This window comes from Oncorhynchus masou, chromosome 33 (assembly GCF_036934945.1).
Source record: "Oncorhynchus masou masou isolate Uvic2021 chromosome 33, UVic_Omas_1.1, whole genome shotgun sequence".
NCBI lineage: Eukaryota > Metazoa > Chordata > Actinopteri > Salmoniformes > Salmonidae > Oncorhynchus > Oncorhynchus masou.
Window position 1 is genome coordinate 6,757,026 of NC_088244.1, and position 24,617 is coordinate 6,781,642.

Sequence of the window (24,617 nt, forward strand, 5' to 3'; positions counted from 1 at the left end):
TCATGTCTGAACTCCAACATCTTTGTGTACATTCGGCCATTGTCTCCATGAGTTACAGTAACTCATGAAGGCTTTCCCTGGGTCATTGAAACCCATATGTAATGTGGAACATCATGCAACACCACCACTGTGTCAAGTGCCTATCAGTATACAGTAATTAATCACCTCTGCATAAAATACTCCTTGTGATAAAAAAAATAATGAAGAAACAACCAGGGAATTATAACCCCAATTTCTTCATAGCTCATCATTCATTGGAGTTTTTGGGTTGACCCTCTCTGTTGCCAGATGTGAACTAGGTAGACCCTGCATTCTCAATACGGAGCTGGGACTCTAGAGGGATGTCTGATAGCCGACCTACACTTCATCATCAATGGCATAGTGCAGTCGCTCAGTTACTTTTTCATTAATAGGCCTACCACTTTAAACTGATGCATGGGGTGCCATCCGAAGGCCTCTTGATGTGAGGCCAGCTATACCGCTACATACACACCACACACACACAGAGCCCCTCCCTCAGCACACCTCAATGGACAAACCTGGATGTTGTGTAGGAATATTGTTTATTCTGTACTTCTTTCCTTTCACTCTGTCAATTAGGTTATTATTGTGGAGTAACTACAATGTTGTTGATTAATCTACAGTTTTCTCCTGTTAAAGCCATTAAACTCTAACTGTTTTAAAGTCACCATTGTTCCTCATAGTGAAATCCCTTGAGCGGTTTCCTTCCTCTCCGGCAACTGGAAGATATAGGACGGACGCCTGTATCTTTGTAGTGACTGGGTGTATTGATACACCATCCAAAGTGTTATTAGCAACTTTATCATGCTCAAAGGGACTTTCAATGTCTGCTTTTTATTATACCCATCTACCAATAGGTGACCTACTTTGCAAGGCATTGGAAAACCTCCCTGGTCTTTGTGGTTGAATCTGTGTTTGAAGTTCACTGCTCGACCTTACAGATATTTTATATTTGTGGGATACAGAGATGAGGTAGTCGTTAAAAAAATCATGTAAAACACTATTATTGCACACAGAGTAAACTTATTATGTGACCTGTTAACCAAATATTTCCTCCTGAACTTATTCAGTGTTGAAAGTGTTGAATAATTATTGACCCAAGACATTTCAGCTTTTCATTTTTTTTAAATAAATGTGTAAAATGTTCTACAAACATACCGTACATTAGCAAAAGTACAGTACTGCAGATGTTTTGGTACCCTTCCCCAGATCTGTGCCTCGACACAATCCTGTCTCGGAGCTCTACGGACAATTCCTTCGACCTCATGGCTTGGTTTTTGCTCTGGCGTGCCCTGTCAACTGTGGGAGCTTATGTAGACAGTGGTGTGCCTTTCCAAATCATGTCCAATTCATTGAATTTACCACAGGTGGCCTCCAATCAAGTTGTAGAAACATCTCAAGGATGATCAATGGAAACAGGATGCACATGAGCTTCATTTTGAGTCTCATAGAAAAGGGTCAGAATACTTATGTAAATTAGGTATTTCTGTTTTTTATGTTTAACACATTTGCTAAAATGTCTAACAACCTGTTTTCACTTGGTCATTATGGGGTACTGTGTATATATTTATGTATGGGGTACTGTGTATAGAACAATATTTTTAAAATATTTAATATATTTATATATTTAATATATATTTTTTATGACCAACTAAGCAAGAGACGCCTCACAAGTCCTCAACTGGCAGCTTCATTAAATAGTACCCGCAAAACACCAGTCTTAACGTCAACAGTGGAGAGGCGACTCCGGGATGCTGGCCTTCTAGGCAGAGTTGCAAAGAAAAACCATATCTGACTGGCCAATAAAAAGAAAAGATTAAGATGGGAAAAAGAACACAGGCACTGGACAGACGAACTCTGCCTCGAAGCCGCCTCTTCACTGTTGACGTTGAGACTGGTGTTTTGCGGGTACTGTTTAATGAAGCTGCCAGTTGAAGACTTGTGAGGCGTCTGTTTGTCAAACTGGACACTCTAATGTAATTCTCCTCTTGCTCAGTTGTGCACCGGAGCCTCCCACTCCTCTTTCTATTCTGGTTAGAACCAGTTTGCGCTGTTCTGTGAAGGGAGTAGTACACAGCGTTGTACGAGATCTTCAGGTTCTTGACAATTTCTCGCATGGAAAAGCCTTAATTTCTCAAAACAAGAATAGATTAACGAGTTTCGGAAGAAAGTTCTTTGTTTCTGGTAATTTTGAGCCTGAAATCGAACCTACAATGCTGATGCTCCAGATACTCAACTAGTCTAAAGAAGGCCAGTTGTATTGCTTCTTTAATCAGCACAATAGTTTTCAGCTGTGCTAACATAATTGCAAAAGGGTTTTCTAATGATCAATTAGCCTTTTAAAATGATAAACTTGGATTAGCTAACACAACGTGCCATTGGAACACAGGAGTGATAGTTGCTGATAATGGGCCTCTGTACGCCATATATAGATATTCCATAAAAAAAATCAGCCGTTTCCAGCTACAATAGTCAATTACAACATTAACAATGTCTACACTGTATTTCTGATCAATTTGATGTTATTTTAATGGACAAAAATGTGCAAAAAACAAGGACATTTCTAAGTGACTCAACTTTTGAACGTTAGTGTATATATACTGTATATTTATTTTCTGGAGTCTGACATTGCTCGTTCGGATATTTCTTAATTTCTATTTTTGGAATTTGTGTGTATTGTTTGTATTGTTAGGCATTACTGCACCTGCAATAACATGTGTGACCACAACTATGCTAATGGGTAGGTGTCAGTAAGAGGTGGGAGAAGTAACATTAACTGGAGAGAGAGAGAGAGAGAGAGAGAGAGAGAGAGAGAGAGAGAGAGAGAGAGAGAGAGAGAGAGAGAGAGAGAGAGAGAGAGACAGACGGACAGACGGACGGACAGACAGAGGGAGAGGGAGAGAGGGGGGGGGGGGGGTTGTCCGGACAGACTGTTTTAACACTCTTGCTTTGACCACCAGATGATGAGCTGAATATAACAGTCAGTGGAAGGGAGGACAGTAGCAGGAGACACTATGAGCTGAACATAACAGTCAGTGGAAGGGAGGACAGTAGCAGGAGACACTATGAGCTGAACAGAATGCCAGTGGAAGGGAGGACAGTAGCAGGAGACACTATGAGCTGAACATAACAGTCAGTAGAAGGGAGGACATTAGCAGGAGACACTATGAGCTGAACATAACAGTCAGTAGAAGGGAGGACATTAGCAGGAGACACTATGAGCTGAACATAACAGTCAGTAGAAGGGAGGACAGTAGCAGGAGACACTATGAGCTGAACATAACAGAATGCCAGTGGAAGAGAGGACAGTAGCAGGAGACACTATGAGCTGAACATAACAGGAGACACTATGAGCTGAACATAACAGTCAGTGGAAGGGAGGACAGTAACAGGTGATCCAACTGTGGTTTGCGACTACTACGATTTCCTATCGTAGCCAATTCAGTTGCAGTCATTACGTTACAGATTGCTTGGTATTTCGAATTACGAATTTTAATCACTTAATACGTCAAAAACAAAATTTGATATCAGTAAAATCACTATAACTAATTGGTATGTCTCATGAAGGAGATGTGTGGCTGTTTGGTAACGGAATTACAAATCACAATTACAGAGGAAATATTTATTATACTTTCAGATGGTACATTTAACCAAAACTAAAAGTAAGTGTTGATAAGTGTTGATATTAGTTGGCAGGGGTCGTTATACAGCATGGGGCGGCAGTGTAGCCTAGTGGTTAGAGCGTTGGACTAGTAACCGAAAGGTTGCAAGTTCAAATCCCCGAGCTGACAAGGTACAAAATCTGTCGTTCTGCCCCTGAACAGGCAGTTAACACACTGTTCCTAGGCCGTCATTGAAAATAAGATTTTGTTCTTAACTGACTTGCCTAGTAAAAAAAATAATAAAAAAAATACTACAATATTATTGTCTTTTGATGTATTTCTGATACCTTTAAATACTTTTTTCTGGTAGAAGTTTTCTAAGACCCCCTTTGTCCATCTGTTTGACCAGAAATCAAAACCTTTTACTTTATGACAAATGTTCAAGATGGAAAATGGTTTCTATGCTTTCATTTCCACAAAAATATATACTCTTAGTTTTCATTTGACACCCAGTTTTACCTGTTTGTTTTAACTTTATATGTTGGTCCTTTTTACATGGAAATGCCCAGGGACAAAATACCTAACAGACTCAAAGGTTGATCATGTCATGTTTTGAAGTCTGTGGGTTTATGTTTTCGGGAGAAAAATAGCAGAGTGTGTGTATACATATTATAGTGAATCACAGGAGAGAGTTTTGACTTCTGCTGTTATCAACATGCAGTAACAAAAACACATGTGGCCATAACTATCCATGGCGTAGCTAGTATACAAGATTGAGTTTGAATGTGTGTGTGTACATTGGCTCAGTCAGTACATAGTAGGGCCCTGACACTGTGGTGGTCATGTAGGCCAGGATAGAAGACTCCCAGGGTCCTTAGCCTTCATCCGCAGGGCCAACAGGCTGGATGGCTTATACTCTGTCTCGGGCCCCGGCTCAAAGGAGTGGCCCCCGAGGGCCCCAGGAAAGCTGTGGAGAGAGTAGAGGCTATTGATGCCAGGGTGGTGTGGGGGGTGATGGTGAGGGTGGTGGGGGTGGCTGGAGGACGGGGGCATGCCCATGAATCCCATGGAGGAGAGGTTACTGTGGGGATGGGGGTAGGGACTCATACAAGAGGAAGACATGGTGTCAGGGCTCAGGACACAGCCCCCGCCGGACCCCCCGCCCCCTCCTGCACCAGCTCCTGGCCACAGGTTGCTCTGCATCTAGAGAGGAAGAGAGTACGTCAGATTAGATTGAGGGATGAGCGTGCGTAGGATTGACGCCACCTGTCGGAAGACAGTACCTGGTAGGTGGAGATATCATATGGAGCAGCAAAGTGAACTAGGTGTGTCAGTGTTTACCTGGTAGGTGGAGATATCATATGTAGTAGCAAAGTGAACTATGTGTGTCAGTGTTTACCTGGTAGGTGGAGATATTGTATGTAGTAGCAAAGTGAACTAGGTGTGTCAGTGTTTACCTGGTAGGTGGAGATATTGTATGTAGCAGCAAAGTGAACTATGTGTGTCAGTGTTTACCTGGTAGGTGGAGATATCATATGTAGTAGCAAAGTGAACTATGTGTGTCAGTGTTTACCTGGTAGGTGGAGATATTGTATGTAGCAGCAAAGTGAACTAGGTGTGTCAGTGTTTACCTGGTAGGTGGAGATATCATATGTAGTAGCAAAGTGAACTATGTGTGTCAGTGTTTACCTGGTAGGTGGAGATATTGTATGTAGTAGCAAAGTGAACTATGTGTGTCAGTGTTTACCTGGTAGGTGGAGATATTGTATGTAGCAGCAAAGTGAACTAGGTGTGTCAGTGTTTACCTGGTAGGTGGAGATATCATATGTAGTAGCAAAGTGAACTAGGTGTGTCAGTGTTTACCTGGTAGGTGGAGATATTGTATGTAGCAGCAAAGTGAACTATGTGTGTCAGTGTTTACCTGGTAGGTGGAGATATCATATGTAGTAGCAAAGTGAACTATGTGTGTCAGTGTTTACCTGGTAGGTGGAGATATTGTATGTAGCAGCAAAGTGGTTTCGCACCTCCTGGATCTTCCCGTAGCGTTCCCTCTTCCTCCACTTGGCCCGGCGGTTTTGGAACCACACCTGAATGGAGAGAGAGAGAAAGGGATCAGAGGACATCTGCCACCTACCGTAATTCACTTTGAAATGCAAAAGTTTGTTGTAAGGCAACAAACAAAAATCTTAACTTAAAAGGACTGAGCAGCAGTTCTGCTTTGCATTTCTGCACGTAAATATTGTAGCCTATAATCTGGATGTCTTAACTGTTTGCAGCATGGTACTGCAAACTATTACAGTTGCAAACTGAGACAGTTACTGTAGCAGCCAGGATAGGGGACTGAGATAGTTACTGTAGCAGCCAGGATGGGGACTGAGATAGTTACTGTAGCAGCCAGGATAGGGGACTGAGATAGTTACTGTAGCAGCCAGGATAGGGGACTGAGACAGTTACTGTAGCAGCCAAGATAGGGGACTGAGATAGTTACTGTAGCAGCCAGGATAGGGACTGAGATAGTTACTGTAGCAGCCAGGATAGGGGACTGAGACAGTTACTGTAGCAGCCAAGATAGGGGACTGAGATAGTTACTGTAGCAGCCAGGATAGGGGACTGAGATAGTTACTGTAGCAGCCAGGATAGGGGACTGAGATAGTTACTGTAGCAGCCAGGATAGGGGACTGAGATAGTTACTGTAGCAGCCAGGATAGGGGACTGAGATAGTTACTGTAGCAGCCAGGATAGGGGACTGAGACAGTTACTGTAGCAGCCAGGATAGGGGACTGAGATAGTTACTGTAGCAGCCAGGATAGGGGACTGAGACAGTTACTGTAGCAGCCAAGATAGGGGACTGAGATAGTTACTGTAGCAGCCAGGATAGGGGACTGAGATAGTTACTGTAGCAGCCAGGATAGGGGACTGAGACAGTTACTGTAGCAGCCAAGATAGGGGACTGAGATAGTTACTGTAGCAGCCAGGATAGGGGACTGAGATAGTTACTGTAGCAGCCAGGATAGGGGACTGAGATAGTTACTGTAGCAGCCAGGATAGGGGACTGAGATAGTTACTGTAGCAGCCAGGATAGGGGACTGAGATAGTTACTGTAGCAGCCAGGATAGGGGACTGAGATAGTTACTGTAGCAGCCAGGATAGGGGACTGAGATAGTTACTGTAGCAGCCAGGATAGGGGACTGAGATAGTTACTGTAGCAGCCAGGATAGGGGACTGAGATAGTTACTGTAGCAGCCAGGATAGGGGACTGAGACAGTTACTGTAGCAGCCAGGATAGGGGACTGAGATAGTTACTGTAGCAGCCAGGATAGGGGACTGAGATAGTTACTGTAGCAGCCAGGATAGGGGACTGAGATAGTTACTGTAGCAGCCAGGATAGGGGACTGAGATAGTTACTGTAGCAGCCAGGATAGGGGACTGAGACAGTTACTGTAGCAGCCAGGATAGGGGACTGAGACAGTTACTGTAGCAGCCAGGATAGGGGACTGAGATAGTTACTGTAGCAGCCAGGATAGGGGACTGAGATAGTTACTGTAGCAGCCAGCATAGGGGACTGAGATAGTTACTGTAGCAGCCAGCATAGGGGACTGAGATAGTTACTGTAGCAGCCAGGATAGGGGACTGAGACAGTTACTGTAGCAGCCAGGATAGGGGACTGAGATAGTTACTGTAGCAGCCAGGATATGGGACTGGGATAGTTACTGTAGCAGCCAAGATAGGGGACTGAGATAGTTACTGTAGCAGCCAGGATAGGGGACTGAGATAGTTACTGTAGCAGCCAGGATAGGGGACTGAGATAGTTACTGTAGCAGCCAGGATAGGGGACTGAGACAGTTACTGTAGCAGCCAGGATAGGGGACTGAGATAGTTACTGTAGCAGCCAAGATAGGGGACTGAGATAGTTACTGTAGCAGCCAGGATAGGGGACTGAGATAGTTACTGTAGCAGCCAGGATAGGGGACTGAGATAGTTACTGTAGCAGCCAGGATAGGGGACTGAGATAGTTACTGTAGCAGCCAGGATAGGGGACTGAGATAGTTACTGTAGCAGCCAGGATAGGGGACTGAGACAGTTACTGTAGCAGCCAGGATAGGGGACTGAGACAGTTACTGTAGCAGCCAGGATGGGGACTGAGATAGTTACTGTAGCAGCCAGGATAGGGGACTGAGATAGTTACTGTAGCAGCCAGGATAGGGGACTGAGACAGTTACTGTAGCAGCCAGGATAGGGGACTGAGACAGTTACTGTAGCAGCCAGGATGGGGACTGAGATAGTTACTGTAGCAGCCAGGATAGGTGACTGAGACAGTTACTGTAGCAGCCAGGATAGGGGACTGAGATAGTTACTGTAGCAGCCAGGATAGGGGACTGAGATAGTTACTGTAGCAGCCAGGATGGGGACTGAGATAGATACTGTAGCAGCCAGGATAGGGGACTGAGACAGTTACTGTAGCAGCCAGGATAGGGGACTGAGACAGTTACTGTAGCAGCCAGGATAGGGGACTGAGACAGTTACTGTAGCAGCCAGGATAGGGGACTGAGACAGTTACTGTAGCAGCCAGGATAGGGGACTGAGACAGTTACTGTAGCAGCCAGGATAGGGGACTGAGACAGTTACTGTAGCAGCCAGGATAGGGGACTGAGACAGTTACTGTAGCAGCCAGGATAGGAGACTGAGACAGTTACTGTAGCAGCCAGGATAGGGGACTGAGACAGTTAGTATAGCAGCCAGGATAGGAGACTGAGACAGTTACTGTAGCAGCCAGGATAGGGGACTGTAGGATGTGTAGGATGTGATGATGAGGGGGATTACCTGTACACGGGCCTCTGTCAGTTCGGTCCTGAGGGCCAGCTGTTCCCGGGCGTAAACGTCAGGGTAGTGAGTCTTCTGAAACACTTTCTCCAGCTCCTCCAACTGGAAGGTACTGAACGTGGTACGGTTACGACGCTTCTTGTTCTTGCCCGATAGGTCGATGGAGTCTGCTATGGAGTCCCCTGGTTGGAGACCGTTGGTTGGCTCCTTCAGCTTGATGCAGAAGTCTGAACCAATCACTGGGTAGCCCATGGGCTTGGGACCCACCTTCTCTCTGGCTGAGGGCGGGTAGAGAGAGAGAAAGGAGGAAGATAGGGCTTACTATAGGAAATGTGTGTGTGTGTGTGTGTGTGTGTGTGTGTGTGTGTGTGTGTGTGTGTGTGTGTGTGTGTGTGTGTGTGTGTGTGTGTGTGTGTGTGTGTGTGTGTGTGTGTGTGTGTGTGTGTGTGTGTGTGTGTGTGTGTGTGTGTAAAAAGTAAATTGCTGTGTTTAAGCGAGGCTCTGATGTCTACCAGTGGTAACATTGTCACACAGAGATATTCAGATTAAACAGCCAACCTAACATTAATGTCCACTGAGGCATCAGTGTAATCTCCGTTAATAATAAACAGGATTCATTAACGTCCACTGTAAGAGTATCACGATGTTCTTAATAATGATGGTCGGACCAAGGCGCAGCGTGAGTTTAGTTCCACATCTTTTAATGAATAAGTGAAACTGAAAACAAAATAACTAAACCTACAAAGATACGTGACTACGTAGTGCTCAAACACACTTATACATAAACAATATCCCATTATCCACAGGTGGACAAAATGCTACTTATAAGTATGATCCCCAATTAGAGACAACGATAACCAGCTGCCTCTAATTGGGAATCATACAAATCACCAACATAGAAAATCAAACCTAGAACCCCACATAGAAAATAGACCTACTCTACGATAGACAATGACAGGTTTTCTATGGTCAGGATTTTTCATAGAGGCATCAACGTAATATTCTCCATGAATAATAAAAAGGATTCAGCCACGGAGACCTGTCTTTTCTCAGGAGATTTGACTAAGATCTGAAAAAGGACGTTGGTTTGGAAAGGAGTGAACGTTCCTATGTTGTCTCAGGGGTCCCACTGGTCTCTTACAGACCCCTGATAAGAGGTGAGAAAAACAGGCCAGATGAGCCACGAATACAAGACAAGCAACTATATGTGCAAAACACTAAGTGAGCTGCTGACGGAATTATTTTACAGTTATGCACAAATTTGTATGAGATAGAGTTGGAAATAAACATGCGTTGCTTTTAAAACTTGCTTTTTTTTTCTCTTAATTTAATATTTTAGTTTGAAGTCTCCTTGTTATGGTTTTAATCAGATCTGACCAGACACAACATTCCAGACCACTGCAACACTGTTTGTTTTGACCCGCATTAAATGAAGGTCAAGACCCCCTGAGCAGAACTCAAACGGATGTGTTTTGGGTTTGAGGAGGTTTCACATGGACCTAGTGTTTGGGATCATGTTATGGAGAGAATATACTACAGATTCTTCCAACTAATTTAACAAGTTCAAAGTTTATTTTTGAAGACTGAAAATCTCGTTATGTGATATCTCTTATTCCAAGAACACATTTTTGACATTGTGAGTCATTTGAGTTTTTAATTAAATTTAGAAAGTTAGACTGACCAAATTTGATACAAAGTATCATTGTGTGTATGAAATAACAAGGCATGGTCAAATATATGTATTTCATGACTATGATTGATATGACAAACAGACCATCTATTCATTTATGTGATACAAGTCACTTCCTTGTAACTGTACCGGACAGTACCATTATGGACTGGGTGTGTTTGGATCACTGGACAGTACCATTATCAACTCCCTGAGTGTTTGGATGACTGGACAGTACCATTATGGACTGGGTGTGTTTGGATCACTGGACAGTACCATTATCAACTCCCTGAGTGTTTGGATGACTGGACAGTACCATTATGGACTGGGTGTGTTTGGATCACTGGACAGTACCATTATCAACTCCCTGAGTGTTTGGATGACTGGACAGTACCATTATGGACTGGGTGTGTTTGGATCACTGGACAGTACCATTATCAACTCCCTGAGTGTTTGGATGACTGGACAGTACCATTATGGACTGGGTGTGTTTGGATCACTGGACAGTACCATTATCAACTCCCTGAGTGTTTGGATGACTGGACAGTACCATTATGGACTGGGTGTGTTTGGATCACTGGACAGTACCATTATCAACTCCCTGAGTGTTTGGATGACTGGACAGTACCATTATGGACTCTGGGTGTGTTTGGATCACTGGACAGTACCATTATCAACTCTCTGAGTGTTTGGATGACTGGACAGTACCATTATGGACTCTGGGTGTGTTTGGATCACTTGACAATGCCATTATGGACTGGGTCCATTTGGATGACTGGACAGTACCATTATCAACTACCTGTGTTTGGTTGACTGGACAGTACCATTATGGACTCTGGGAGTGTTTGTTTGACTGGACAGTACCATTATTGATTATGTGTGCATTTGGATGACTGGACAGTACCATTATGGACTCTGGGAGTGTTTGTTTGACTGGACAGTACCATTATGGATTATGTGTGCATTTGGATGACTGGACAGTACCATTATGGATTCTGGGTGTGTTTGTTTGACTGGACAGTACCATTATGGACTCTGTGTGCGTTTGGATGACTGGACAGTACCATTATCAACTCCCTGAGTGTTTGTTTGACTGGACAGTACCATTATGGACTCCAGGAGTGTTTGAATGACTGGACAGTACCATTATGGATGTCACTGGACTAAAACATTATGGATGTTTCACTCGGGCTGTGTTTGGATGTTGTTCTTCATGTTAATGATGGGGTCCCAGAAGATAATTATTCTCTCTTGGTCCCATTTGTCTTATCTAGACTTTCCCCATGTCCTATCATTAGGCTCACTCAGAGGACAGTTGAGATCAGTCATTCAGCATAGTCCTAATTAACTTCCTGTCCCAAACAGATAAGTCTTTTCTTTGAAAAACCCTATTCCCTACAGAGTGCACTACTTTTGACGAGGGCCAATAGGTCTTTGCTCAAAAGTAGTGCACTATTTATGGAATAAGGAGTCATTTTGGGACGCACCCCTGATGTTGGTTTAGAATAGATCCAACCTCACACCATAATTCATATGTGGTATTGTGTGACAAAATGGCACATTTTGAAAATGGCCTTTTATTGTCCCCCAGCACAAGGTGCACCTGTGTAATGATCATGAGGTTTAATCAGCTTCTTGATATGCCACACTTGTCAGGTGGATGGATTATCTTGGCAAAGGATAAATGCTCACTAACAGGGATATAAACAAATTTGAGAGAAATAAGCTTTTTGCTGCATTATGCTTTTGCTGCATTGTCAGACATTTTTGGTAAAATGTCAAATTTTGGGAGCATTGAATTGGGTTTAACGGTTTCTTAGAATTTAAAACATATATTTTTTTTTTAAATGTTGTATTATTCATTTTTGGACTGTGCTGTTAAAGAAATGTCAACATGGTTGAGATCTGGGGGTTAGGAATATCTAGTCAATTCATCATCCCTCTAACTCACTATACTTATATACTTCTTTATATAACATTTTAGGCTATGTGCTATACCATCCCCCCCTACTTTTCAATCTCTAAACCCTAACCCTCTCCCCTTCCAAGCACCAATAGACAAAACAGGAAGACAAGTCTGCCTTTGAAGGTGTGTGAGTCTGACTGTGTCCCAGAATGTTGGACAGCAATCAAGTGTCATGTGGACACAACATATCTCTACTCAGATCTGAGTCAGAAAAACACCACTCAGGTTAAATTCACAGACAGACTGACGCCAAATGGATTATCTTGTCCAAAAAAAAAAAGTATTCCAATCGTAACAATATTTGGGGCTTTCTGTATCTCATTCTTATATGGTCCACAACTCCATATTTCAAAAAAGTTGAATGAAAACCATTTCATTGAGGGTTTAAAAAAAAGGGCAATTCCATTGTAACAAAATTGCGATTTGACACAGATTTTTCACTTTAACATGTATGCCATACAAAAAACATTGATTTTAAAGTTTAACATACAAAAAACATTGATTTTAAAGTTTAACATGTATGCCATACAAAATACATTGATTTTAAAGTTTAACATGTATGCCATACAAAAAACATTGATTTTAAAGTTTAACATGTATGCCATACAAAATACATTGATTTTAAAGTTTAACATGTATGCCATACAAAATACATTGATTTTAAAGTTTAACATGTATGCCATACAAAATACATTGATTTTAAAGTTTAACATGTATGCCATACAAAATACATTGATTTTAAAGTTTAACAAACTGTGCACTATGCACAAGGACTACTTTGGATAATTTACATTAAAAATCTGAACCAATCATAAATGTCTATGTTTCACAAGTTTGGACGTCACAGTACAGCACAGCAGAGTACAGTACAACACAGCACAGTAGAGTTAAGTACAGTACAGTAAATATGTCCAATACTGTACATTGTACCGTACTCTACTCTAGTTTGCTCTACTCTACTGAACTCTACTCTATTGAACTCTCATGTACAGTACTGGACTCTACTGGACTCTACTATACTGTACAGTACAGTACTCTACTGTACTGAATACTGTACTCTACTGTACTGAACTCTACTCTATTTTACAGTACTGTACTCTTCTCTACTCTTTTCTACTCTAATGTACAGTACTCTATTTTAATGTACTGAACTCTACTGTACAGTAGTGAACTCTACTGTACTGTACAGTACTGAACTGTACTGTACTGTACTCAACTCTACTGTACAGTACTCTACTTTTTGGTAATTCCGTTACCAATTTGGTAACAGAATTACAAGTTTGAATAACTTAATTATTCATAAACAAACTTGATATCAGTAAAATCACTATAACTAATTGTTAGGTCTACCTTTACTTGTTACTCCTGTGAACTTTCATTATCCTCCCTTCTCGTGAGCGAGAGAAACTGGAATATATCTTAAAGATCAGTGGGTGTTTGGTAACAGAATTACAAGGCAATATGTGTTGATATTAGTGGGCATGTGTCTGTATACTACAATATTATTGTGTTTTGATGTATTTCTGATACCTTTAAAACCTTTTTTTCTGGTAGATGTTTTCTAAGACCCCCTTTGTCCATCTGTTTGACCAGAAATCAAAGCCTTTTACTTTATGACAAATGTTCAAGATGGAAAATGGTTTCTATGCATTCATTTCCCCAAAAATATAGACTCTTAGTTTTCATTTGACATCCAATTTGATATGCTCCTATGAACTTCACATGTTGGTGCTGATTGATCCATTTGGATGGAAATGGTTGAAATGGGGACAACAGAAAGGGGGTACCTAGTCAGTTGAACAACAGAAAGGGGGTACCTAGTCAGTTGTACAACAGAAAGGGGGGTGCCTAGTCAGTTGTACAACAGAAAGGGGGATATCTAGTCAGTTGTACAACAGAAAGGGGGGTGCCTAGTCAGTTGTACAACAGAAAGGGGGATATCTAGTCAGTTGTACAACAGAAAGGGAGATATCTAGTCAGTTGTATAACAGAAAGGGGGGTGCCTAGTCAGTTGTACAACAGAAAGGGGGGATACCTAGTCAGTTGTACAACAGAAAGGGGGGTACCTAGTCAGTTGTACAACAGAAAGGGAAAGGGAGGATACCTAGTCAGTTGTACAACAGAAAGGGAGGATACCTAGTCAGTTGTACAACAGAAAGGGAGATATCTAGTCAGTTGTACAACAGAAAGGGGGGTGCCTAGTCAGTTGTACAACAGAAAGGGGGGATACCTAGTCAGTTGTACAACAGAAAGGGGGGTACCTAGTCAGTTGTACAACAGAAAGGGAAAGGGGGATACCTAGTCAGTTGTACAACAGAAAGGGGGATATCTAGTCAGTTGTACAACAGAAAGGGGATATCTAGTCAGTTGTACAACAGAAAGGGGGATACCTAGTCAGTTGTACAACAGAAAGGGGATACCTAGTCAGTTGTACAACAGAAAGGGGATATCTAGTCAGTTGTACAACAGAAAGGGGGATACCTAGTCAGTTGTACAACAGAAAGGGGGATACCTAGTCAGTTGTACAACAGAAAGGGGATATCTAGTCAGTTGTACAACAGAAAGGGGGGATACCTAGTCAGTTGTACAACAGAAAGGGGGATACCTAGTCAGTTGTGCAACAGAAAGGGGGGTACCTAGTCAGTTGTGCAACAGAAAGGGGGGTACCTAGTCAGTTGTGCAACAGAAAGGGGGGTACCTAGTCAGTTGTACAACAGAAAGGGGGGATACCTAGTCAGTTGTACAACAGAAAGGGGGATACCTAGTCAGTTGTGCAACAGAAAGGGGGGTACCTAGTCAGTTGTGCAACAGAAAGGGGGGTACCTAGTCAGTTGTGCAACAGAAAGGGGGTACCTAGTCAGTTGTACAACAGAAAGGGGATACCTAGTCAGTTGTACAACAGAAAGGGGATACCTAGTCAGTTGTACAACAGAAAGGGGGATACCTAGTCAGTTGTACAACAGAAAGGGGGATACCTAGTCAGTTGTACAACAGAAAGGAAAGGGGGATACCTAGTCAGTTGTACAACAGAAAGGGGGATATCTAGTCAGTTGTACAACAGAAAGGGAAAGGGGGATACCTAGTCAGTTGTACAACAGAAAGGGGGATATCTAGTCAGTTGTACAACAGAAAGGGGGATATCTAGTCAGTTGTACAACAGAAAGGGGGATATCTAGTCAGTTGTACAACAGAAAGGGGGGATACCTAGTCAGTTGTACAACAGAAAGGGGGGTACCTAGTCAGTTGTACAACAGAAAGGGAAAGGGAGGATACCTAGTCAGTTGTACAACAGAAAGGGAGGATACCTAGTCAGTTGTACAACAGAAAGGGAGATATCTAGTCAGTTGTACAACAGAAAGGGGGGTGCCTAGTCAGTTGTACAACAGAAAGGGGGGATACCTAGTCAGTTGTACAACAGAAAGGGGGGTACCTAGTCAGTTGTACAACAGAAAGGGAAAGGGGGATACCTAGTCAGTTGTACAACAGAAAGGGGGATATCTAGTCAGTTGTACAACAGAAAGGGGGATACCTAGTCAGTTGTACAACAGAAAGGGGGATACCTAGTCAGTTGTACAACAGAAAGGGGGATATCTAGTCAGTTGTACAACAGAAAGGGGGATACCTAGTCAGTTGTACAACAGAAAGGGGGATACCTAGTCAGTTGTACAACAGAAAGGGGGATATCTAGTCAGTTGTACAACAGAAAGGGGGGATACCTAGTCAGTTGTACAACAGAAAGGGGGATACCTAGTCAGTTGTGCAACAGAAAGGGGGGTACCTAGTCAGTTGTGCAACAGAAAGGGGGGTACCTAGTCAGTTGTACAACAGAAAGGGGGGTACCGAGTCAGTTGTACAACAGAAAGGGGGATATCTAGACAGTTGTATAACTGAAATGTGTCTTCTGCATTTAACCCCACCCCTCTGAAACAGAGAGGTGACGGGGGGCTGCCTTAACCCTTGTGTTGTCGTAAGGGTAAAAAATGACCCGCCACTATGTTCAACAGCAGAGAAAACCCCCTAAATTATATTTTTTTCAGCTTGAAATTTGATGACTTTTCCTAGAGTGAGCCCAACATTAGAAAAAGTGAAACATTGCCTTTGTTCATATTTCCATGAAAGCTGGACACCACCAGGGTACAAAGATTGTCTTAGGGTAATTTTTGACCCGGCAGTTATAGAATCATTTAAAAACCACAACAAAAAAGACAAAGACACACACACACAATGAGAAATGTAGATTGTGTGCTGCTGATTGAACTGAAACTTTCTTGTGCATGTGCAGCATCTGCCCTCCACGACCCCACAAGACTCAAGTTCACAGACAAAATAAAAAACTATTTCAGACAAAATTAAAACAATTTCAGACCACTAATTGGGAATGCAGTCAGAGGCAATAAAGGTGCTGCAGATGACTGTTCTCTCTTTGCTGAAGCCATGAGGGCACGTTTCAGTGCCCAACAGGTCGTAGATCTGAGTTTTTCAGATGTCCGGAGGAACAAGAGAACAATGATTTAGAAGAGGACGAGGTATCTGAAGAAGATCACCATGGTTGGCACAGTGAGAAAGAACAAGCCTGAGCTCCCCCTGCACTCCTCGCAACAAGGGGGAGAAAGGCCTTCTCATCAAAGTTTGCCATCACCAACACTCTAGTTTCTTACCTCCCAATGAGGAACAAGAATGTGGTCTTCCTGACCACACTGCACAAAACGGCTGAGATCAGTGAGCGTGAGGACAGGAAGCCAGTCATCATCCTGGACTACAACCACAACAATAGAAGCATGGACAACCTGGACAAGGTGATTGGAACTTACAGCTGCAGGAGGATGACTGCCCGCTGGCTCCTGGTCATCTTCCAAAACATCATTGATGTGTCCTCATACAATGCCTTAGTGATATAGAACAAGATCAACCCTACCTGGATGCCTGATAAGCAGAACAAGAGCAGGGTGTTCCTGGAGCAGTTGGGACAGGCACTTGTAATTCCTCATTGGACAGTATATAACAATATATCACTATGTTGCCCAAAAAGTTCAAGACTGTTATTGTTTCCCTAAAAATGCATTCAAAACTACTTTCTGCACATTTCTGCTACTTTCTTTGGCTATACAAGTGCTCTCATGCAAAAAACGGATGTTTACACCTATGCAGTACCTTTAGCAACACTAATAATAATAATAATAACCCTCTACTTTAGTAAAGAAAACAATTATGACAGGTGTGATAAAAACAAGGGGTGTCCACTGATTTAAATGCAGTCTTTCTGCATTGCGAAGAGGGAAAAACCCAGATATTCACAAAGTTTCTTCATGCAAAATAGATTTGGGGTTTAACATTCAATTAACCTGCTTTATTTTAGTGAAGGCGGGTCATTTTTTTTTTTACCCTTAGGACAAGGGGAGTATACATAATGTTAAGACGACACAAGGGTTCACCGACAACCACGCTGCCTGGGTAACAGTGGGTTAACTGCCTTGGTAACAGTGGGTTAACTGCCTGGGTAACAGTGGGTTATCTGCCTGGGTAACAGTGGGTTAACTGCCTGGGTAACAGTGGGTTAACTGCCTGGGTAACAGTGGGTTAACTTCGTGGGTAACAGTGGGTTAACTGCCTGGGTAACAGTGGGTTAACTGCCTGGGTAACAGTGGGTTAACTTCGTGGGTAACAGTGGGTTAACTTCGTGGGTAACAGTGGGTTAACTTCGTGGGTAACAGTGGGTTAACTGCTAGGGTAACAGTGGGTTAACTGCTAGGGTAACAGTGGGTTAACTGCCTGGGTAACAGTGGGTTAACTGCCTGGGTAACAGTGGGTTAACTGCCTGGGTAACAGTGGGTTAACTGCCTGGGTAACAGTGGGTTCACTGCCTGGGTAACAGTGGGTTAACTGCCTGGGTAACAGTGGGTTAACTGCCTGGGTAACAGTGGGTTAACTGCCTGGGTAACAGTGGGTTAACTGCCTGGGTAACAGTGGGTTAACTGCCTGGGTAACAGTGGGTTAACTGCCTGGGTAACAGTGGGTTAACTGCCTGGGTAACAGTGGGTTAACTGCCTGGGTAACAGTGGGTTAACTGCCTGGGTAACAGTGGGTTAACTGCCTGGGTAACAGTGGGTTAACTGCCTGGGTAACAGTGGGTTAACTGCCTGGGTAACAGTGGGTTAACTGCCTGGGTAACAGTGGGTTAACTGCCTGGGTAACAGTGGGTTAACTGCCTGGGTAACAGTGGGTTAACTGCATGGGTAACAGTGGGTTAACTGCCTGGGTAACAGTGGGTTAACTGCCTGGGTAACAGTGGGTTAACTGCCTGGGTAACAGTGGGCTAACTGCCTGGGTAACAGTGGGTTAACTGCCTGGGTAACAGTGGGTTAACTGCCTGGGTAACAGTGGGTTAACTGCCTGGGTAACAGTGGGTTAACTGCCTGGGTAACAGTGGGTTAACTGCCTGGGTAACAGTGGGCTAACTGCCTGGGTAACAGTGGGTTAACTGCCTGGGTAACAGTGGGTTAACTGCCTGGGTAACAGTGGGTTAACTGCCTGGGTAACAGTGGGTTAACTGCCTTGCTCAGGGGCAGAATGACATGTTTTTTTTACCATGTCATCTCAGGGATTCGATTCAGCAAACTTTCGGTTATTGGCCCAACACTCTAATCACTGTGTGTGTGTGTGTGTGTGTGTGTGTGTGTGTGTGTGTGTGTGTGTGTGTGTGTGTGTGTGTGTGTGTGTGTGTGTGTGTGTGTGTGTGTGTGTGTGTAAGCATCTAAGTGTGTTTGCATGTGTATAAAAAAGTATTAATTCAAGACCAAAGAACTGGAAAAGTATTCATTTTAAATCAGAACATGGTACTATCTAGATGAAGATTAACTGTAGAGATAGAGTATCTCTATCCACGGTTGTCTTTGGCAATAACATGAATCAGACTGCTGTATGTTATTCTGCACACACAGATATATCACTGTCCTTAACAGAACTCACATCCCTTAATAAAGGCAACTTTAGAGGATAGATTACAAACGTCAATAAATAATACTGAAGAACCACGTCATTTCCTAAGACTCGAGTTCACGGGATATTACGTTTACTAAAGTGTTTCAACTTGGAACGCTATGTTGGTGCAATGTCTCAGGCCGAAGAAAATCATCTTTATCTTTAAGTGAATCTAGTTCTTTAAGTGTATTATTATTTAGAGAATGTTCTGAATGTGCTTAAATATAATAGATAATATTGCACCTGAAAAATATTATGATGTAAAAAAAAAATTTTTTAAATAAAGGGGACAGGGTCTTCCAGAGTCAATATTTGCAAATAGGGCCTGTTGCATAAAACACATATTGAGAATCTAATTAGGAAATGTGTATCTTTTTTTTACGCTTCAGAAACAAAACAGAACTTTTTGATTAAGAAACCTTCTCAATTTAAAATGAACTCAAGTTGTATTTAGTTTTTAGTGGGTTTCGTTTATTACTGTATTTTGTGCAGACTACATATGATTGGTGTGTTTATAAGATGTGTATGGCACGGTGGAAGCTCCCTCCACCGACGCCGTAATCACGCATCTGGACGGCTCAGGCTAAAATAATGACGTTTTCTGATATCGTTGCACATTCATTTGAGTCGGCCTAGCCAATTTCGGTGGGCTGGCTATATTATTTTGTAGTCGTCGTCTAGGCCTATAATATTACATGACTTTAAAATCGTGTTTAAACATCTGATTCACATTTTATTTTCTAATAATTCGAAAGGGCAACATTGGGGATATTAGATTCACCCAAACAACTAAATTCTGAAGAGGAGCTCGCAAGGAACAAAATAACAGGCCAAATTCAAGACGTTCGATCTACAAAGGCATAGCAGCATTCAGGGCCTCGTTTCCCAGAACCTTCGTAGCGTTAAGATACATCATAATTAGAACCATTTTACGATGTATCTTTAGAAGCCGAGCTGTTTCCCAGAGCCTTCGTAGCGTTAAGATACATCATAATTAGAACAATTTTACGATGTATCTTTAGAAGCCGAGCTGTTTCCCAGAGCCTTCGTAGCGTTAAGATAAATCATAATTAGAACAATTTTACGATGTATCTTTAGAAGCCGAGCTGTTTCCCAGAGCCTTCGTAGCGTTAAGATACATCATAATTAGAACCATTTTACGATGTATCTTTAGTAGCCGAGCTGTTTCCCAGAACCTTCGTAGCGTTAAGATACATCATAATTAGAACCATTTTATGATGTATCTTTAGAAGCCGAGCTGTTTCCCAGAACCTTCGTTAGTAACGTTGATGTTAAAAATCTTCACACGTCTACAAGTGATCCAGACAACTCACAGAGCAGCCAAAGTGCACCATTAGATGTTTTGGCCCTTCCGCGTTACTTTATTCACAGACATCTCAGCTAGTAACGCGAGCGGAGTGGTCAGTATGTTAGAGTTAAATTTAGGCAATATTCCGAAATCTTAATTTAGGCATTAACTCTGAGTTCAGGTAAATTCAGGTAAGGGCTAAGGTTTGGGATAGGCTTAAAAAAACATCCCAAAAACAACTTTCTATCGCCTGATTCGAAAGTGTCACCTTTGGAATCAAAGACAGATGCTTGAAGGTAACAGCGCTCATTGTTGCCTCCCGATGTCCCCAGACATGGATGACCGTTGAATAGTGATTTGCATCACGGGTGACCTGTCCTGCCTGTGTTTAGGCTGGGTATCTGTCTGACTTTGACGGCTGATTACTTCAGAGCGAAGTGGACTACAAATACAAAGTTGACAAAGTATTTGCAATTGTTACAAACAAGTGAAAGATAAAACAAATCTTCAAACGAAAACCGTGATGACAACATTAAAATGTAAATAGGCTAAGCCTAAATGGCTCGATATATTTCAATCATATTGAGCTTTATTTTGCCACTAGGCAACTGTCTGTATTTTTTTTTGCCTCAATATGTTTCATGTGTAACAACATGTGCCCAATCTGTGACTTTGTGCATTATTATCGGGTAAACATAATGCGCCACCTCAATAATTACAGCCATAGATGGTAATATCTCTCTAGGAGCTAATCCGTCGTCAGTATTGTGGAATAATCCGAATGTTAAAGTAAGATTTGAATGTAGAAAGCTGATCCGACAGCAGCGCGGTTTATTCTTTCGATCCAATCAATAGGCCTACTAACCACACGACACATGGTCGAACGATGCACTTAGCGAAGGTACTCTCTACTTGTTTGTTTGGGACACACTTAGAACTTTGGCTCGTAAATAATGATGCAACTGGTACGAGCATCGTAATGCTTAAATTACATCGCAACTGGGAAACGAGGCCCAGATCTACAAAGTCATTCCGTTATTTTTGAGGGATTTCTTCAGCCGGAGCCTGCTGTGTGGACTAATAAACATCCGTCCTTTGATGGTCCTTTGGAACGTTATCCTAAATGATAGAAAACAAGCTAAATAATTAGGTGAACAATTAAAAACAGACATTTGGTGAAAAGGAATCACGATCATTAGACTGTACATAATGATTCACCCCCCCCCCCCCAAAAAAAATGTAGGATTTTCACATAAAAACGCAGGTTCCTGGTTTTACTTCAATATTTGAATGTGTTAATTCAATTTAATGTTTTGTTTAATTTACAATTTTTGTCTTGACATTTACTCTCAATTTAAGAATTTGAGAGTACTTGCCGTGTAGCTCAATTTTATATAATACATTTTTTTGTTACTTTTATTATACTCTTACACAACATTATATGCAAATTTACGTTGAAAAATGAGATGACCCATTCCCACTTTAAACAAGGTCATGCGCATAACTGCGCATAACACTTCATGCTGGAGGCACATTGAGCATCTTACGATGCTTGCAGTTCCACCTCCACTTCCGTGTTCAGCAATGCGTGATAAAGTGTGTTAAAATGGCAACAACAACAAATCAACATTAAGATATGATCACTGAAAGTAACTGATCAAAAAGAGAAAGTAGATCTAACGAATAATAACAGTTTGGGAATTAATACACTTCTGTTGGAACAACGCCCTTTTTTTAGACGCTGGACTTAATTTATTAGTGTTTGTGAAACAGCAAAAGTGAAGTATATTATACATCAGAATACCTCATGTTGGAAATACTAAAAAATCTGATGTAAATAGTTACGTAATTTAAAAAAAGGTAGAACTAGCACAATATTGTTTACAGTGTTAACAACGTTTTTATCCAAGCCCTTGAAACATATGCATAGGCTATGTGCAGCGCCAAAGAAACCCTGAAAATATATTTATCCACTGGTCTACAAAATAGGTGAAAATGTAATTTTGAAACAATTTGAAGTAGCTGACAACAAATGTTGGTCGCAATTATCTTATCTATATAATATGTATCTTCTTCAGAATGGATATTGCATAATGTTTGACAAGTCAAACGGTTTCCACACGCAATATAACATTATTCAGTTAGGCCTATACCATTTAGGCAAATACATAATTATTATAATTAGTGTGAGTATTATTATTGCATTTCCCCCTATTTTCGTAGAGAGGCTATATCTTTTTCACAGTTAGCCTCACACTGATGGCCGTGATTTTTTAGATTTTTTAAAATAAAATCTCCACTTACCCTCGGAGTTGTTTTCATAAAACGAGCCCTTCCCGCTTATTGATAAACCATTTTGATCCTGATTAATATTTTCCATATATTTGCTATGTTTGTTGGGCGAGGCGCGAGGGTTCGTGGGAGCTGCCCCGTGCGTAAAGTCCGCGGGTGCGCCGTCATTAAATCGTCCCATGGAGCTCGAGCTGTAGAAGTCCCCCTGACCCCGGAGACTCAGGCGGTGCGCGAGAGGAAGGTGTGCGTTTTTCTGAAGTTCGTCACAGGGAAGAAACGAACCCGAGGAACTATGCTGCTCCAAACCCGGTGAGTTCTCTGGTGGTGTCCGGTTTGGCTGCGAAGAGAAAGACAAACAACTATCCGTCTCCATCATGAGGTCGGTCCGGAACGCACTTTAACGACTACCGGTTACAGTGAAAGCAAGGCGCCTGTGCGAGCCCGAGAGAGTGGGTTTTTTCTTCTTCTCTTCATTTCAAATGGGTGGGATTTAGGAGATCAGGAACAAAGACCCGTGAAACAGGGAGGACCAGGCGGGACAGCGGGCAGATAGGCCCATGATCCGCCGATAATTCAATCACGTGTGGTTCCTGTCGCTACAATTAACAATCGAACTCCTCTTTCATTTTGTTGCAAAAGCAAACATATTACAAATCGGGGCAGGGATAGAGAGAGCATTTTACTACGCAAGGCAAATTACGCACAGATCCAGGCCTTTTGTTATGTTCAGTGCCAAATGGCCAAATACGCACAAGGAAAATAATGTTGCCAATGATGCCATAATTTTTTCCATTGGGTTTACAGGTAACATTCTTGTTACATTACCTGGGTTTATTAAATGTCAATGTAACAGTAAATTGTAGTGATTGAGGTCAGGGAATGTAGGGGATATCTATGAACTTCTATTGTATTAGTTTGGATCATAATCTATTGGCTAACGCATGCACAACGCTTGATTTATAAGCAACCTCAAAATTCGATGTTTTTTTGTACGCATTTCTAATCTAAATGGCAGTAGATACATCATTTCAGGATAACACTGCCCAAACAGATTGAGCGATTTGAAGAAAAATAATAGTGTACCATTTGTTAGTCAAAAAAAAAGAACATTGAAACGACATGGCTACATTTTCAACAAAATTGAACTAAAGCATTTTGGTTGAAGATAAATATGACCGAAAATCTACTAAATAGACCAGAGAACAGTAATGCGATAGCTTTTTTTTGTTTTTTGTTTTTTTTTGCCCATCATTGAATAAAACGCAGGCCATCATAGAACCAACCGTTCAAGCAATATCAACAGGACTTGACCATCTACTTCTGGGGAAGTTGAATAATGCATATAGTACAAATAAAACGGACACTCAATGAATTATTTTTGACCACTTCTATGTGCCAATCAAAGTCTCTGGACAATCTGAGCGTGTTGACAGCGTCGGTCATGTGCAACCTCTGTTTTCTAAGGCCTACAAGAAACTTGTTTTCATAATGATAAGAACAATAATAGCTATGTAATTAACAAAATATTTTAAGACCAGTGTGAATATTCTTTCCCTAGTCTATATTGTCAAACATATCGATATGATGAGACCAACATTTAATTTAGTCAGTGTGAAATTGTTGATCTTATTACATGTTTTAGTTGGGTAATGGTAATACTATTTGTGGGGATTTCAAAAAATCTATATAGCAATTTCTTGCATTCTTGTGGCGTTTGCTTGTATTCAGTTATATATGTATGTTTTCTAAAGGAAATTAGCACGGAATCAAATCGGACACCAAATAAAAGGACATTTAACAAATGTTTTGCAATAACTCAGTTGCAATTGGAGAATTGCAAATCAGAAAGGTCAAAACAAAAAGGGAGTTGATTATTTCAAAGGTCCGAGGTAAATAGAAACGGAAGATATTCAGAATACCTGTTCAAAATATCGAATTCAATTAACCAGATACATTAAA

The 24,617-nt window shown here is 41.8% G+C and overlaps 1 protein-coding gene across 1 annotated transcript; it reads right to left on the reverse strand.

Moving 5' to 3' along the window:
- Positions 1-4,407: 4,407 nt before the first annotated feature.
- Positions 4,408-23,031, reverse strand: LOC135527508 (homeobox protein aristaless-like 3). Its single transcript, XM_064956011.1, has 4 exons — positions 22,671-23,031; positions 8,445-8,722; positions 5,603-5,710; positions 4,408-4,826 (listed from the first exon to the last, which is right to left on the reverse strand). Exons 1-4 carry the CDS (start codon positions 23,029-23,031, stop codon positions 4,464-4,466), a joined length of 1,110 nt encoding a protein of 369 aa, XP_064812083.1. The 3' UTR covers positions 4,408-4,463.
- Between the last annotated feature and the right edge of the window lie 1,586 nt (positions 23,032-24,617).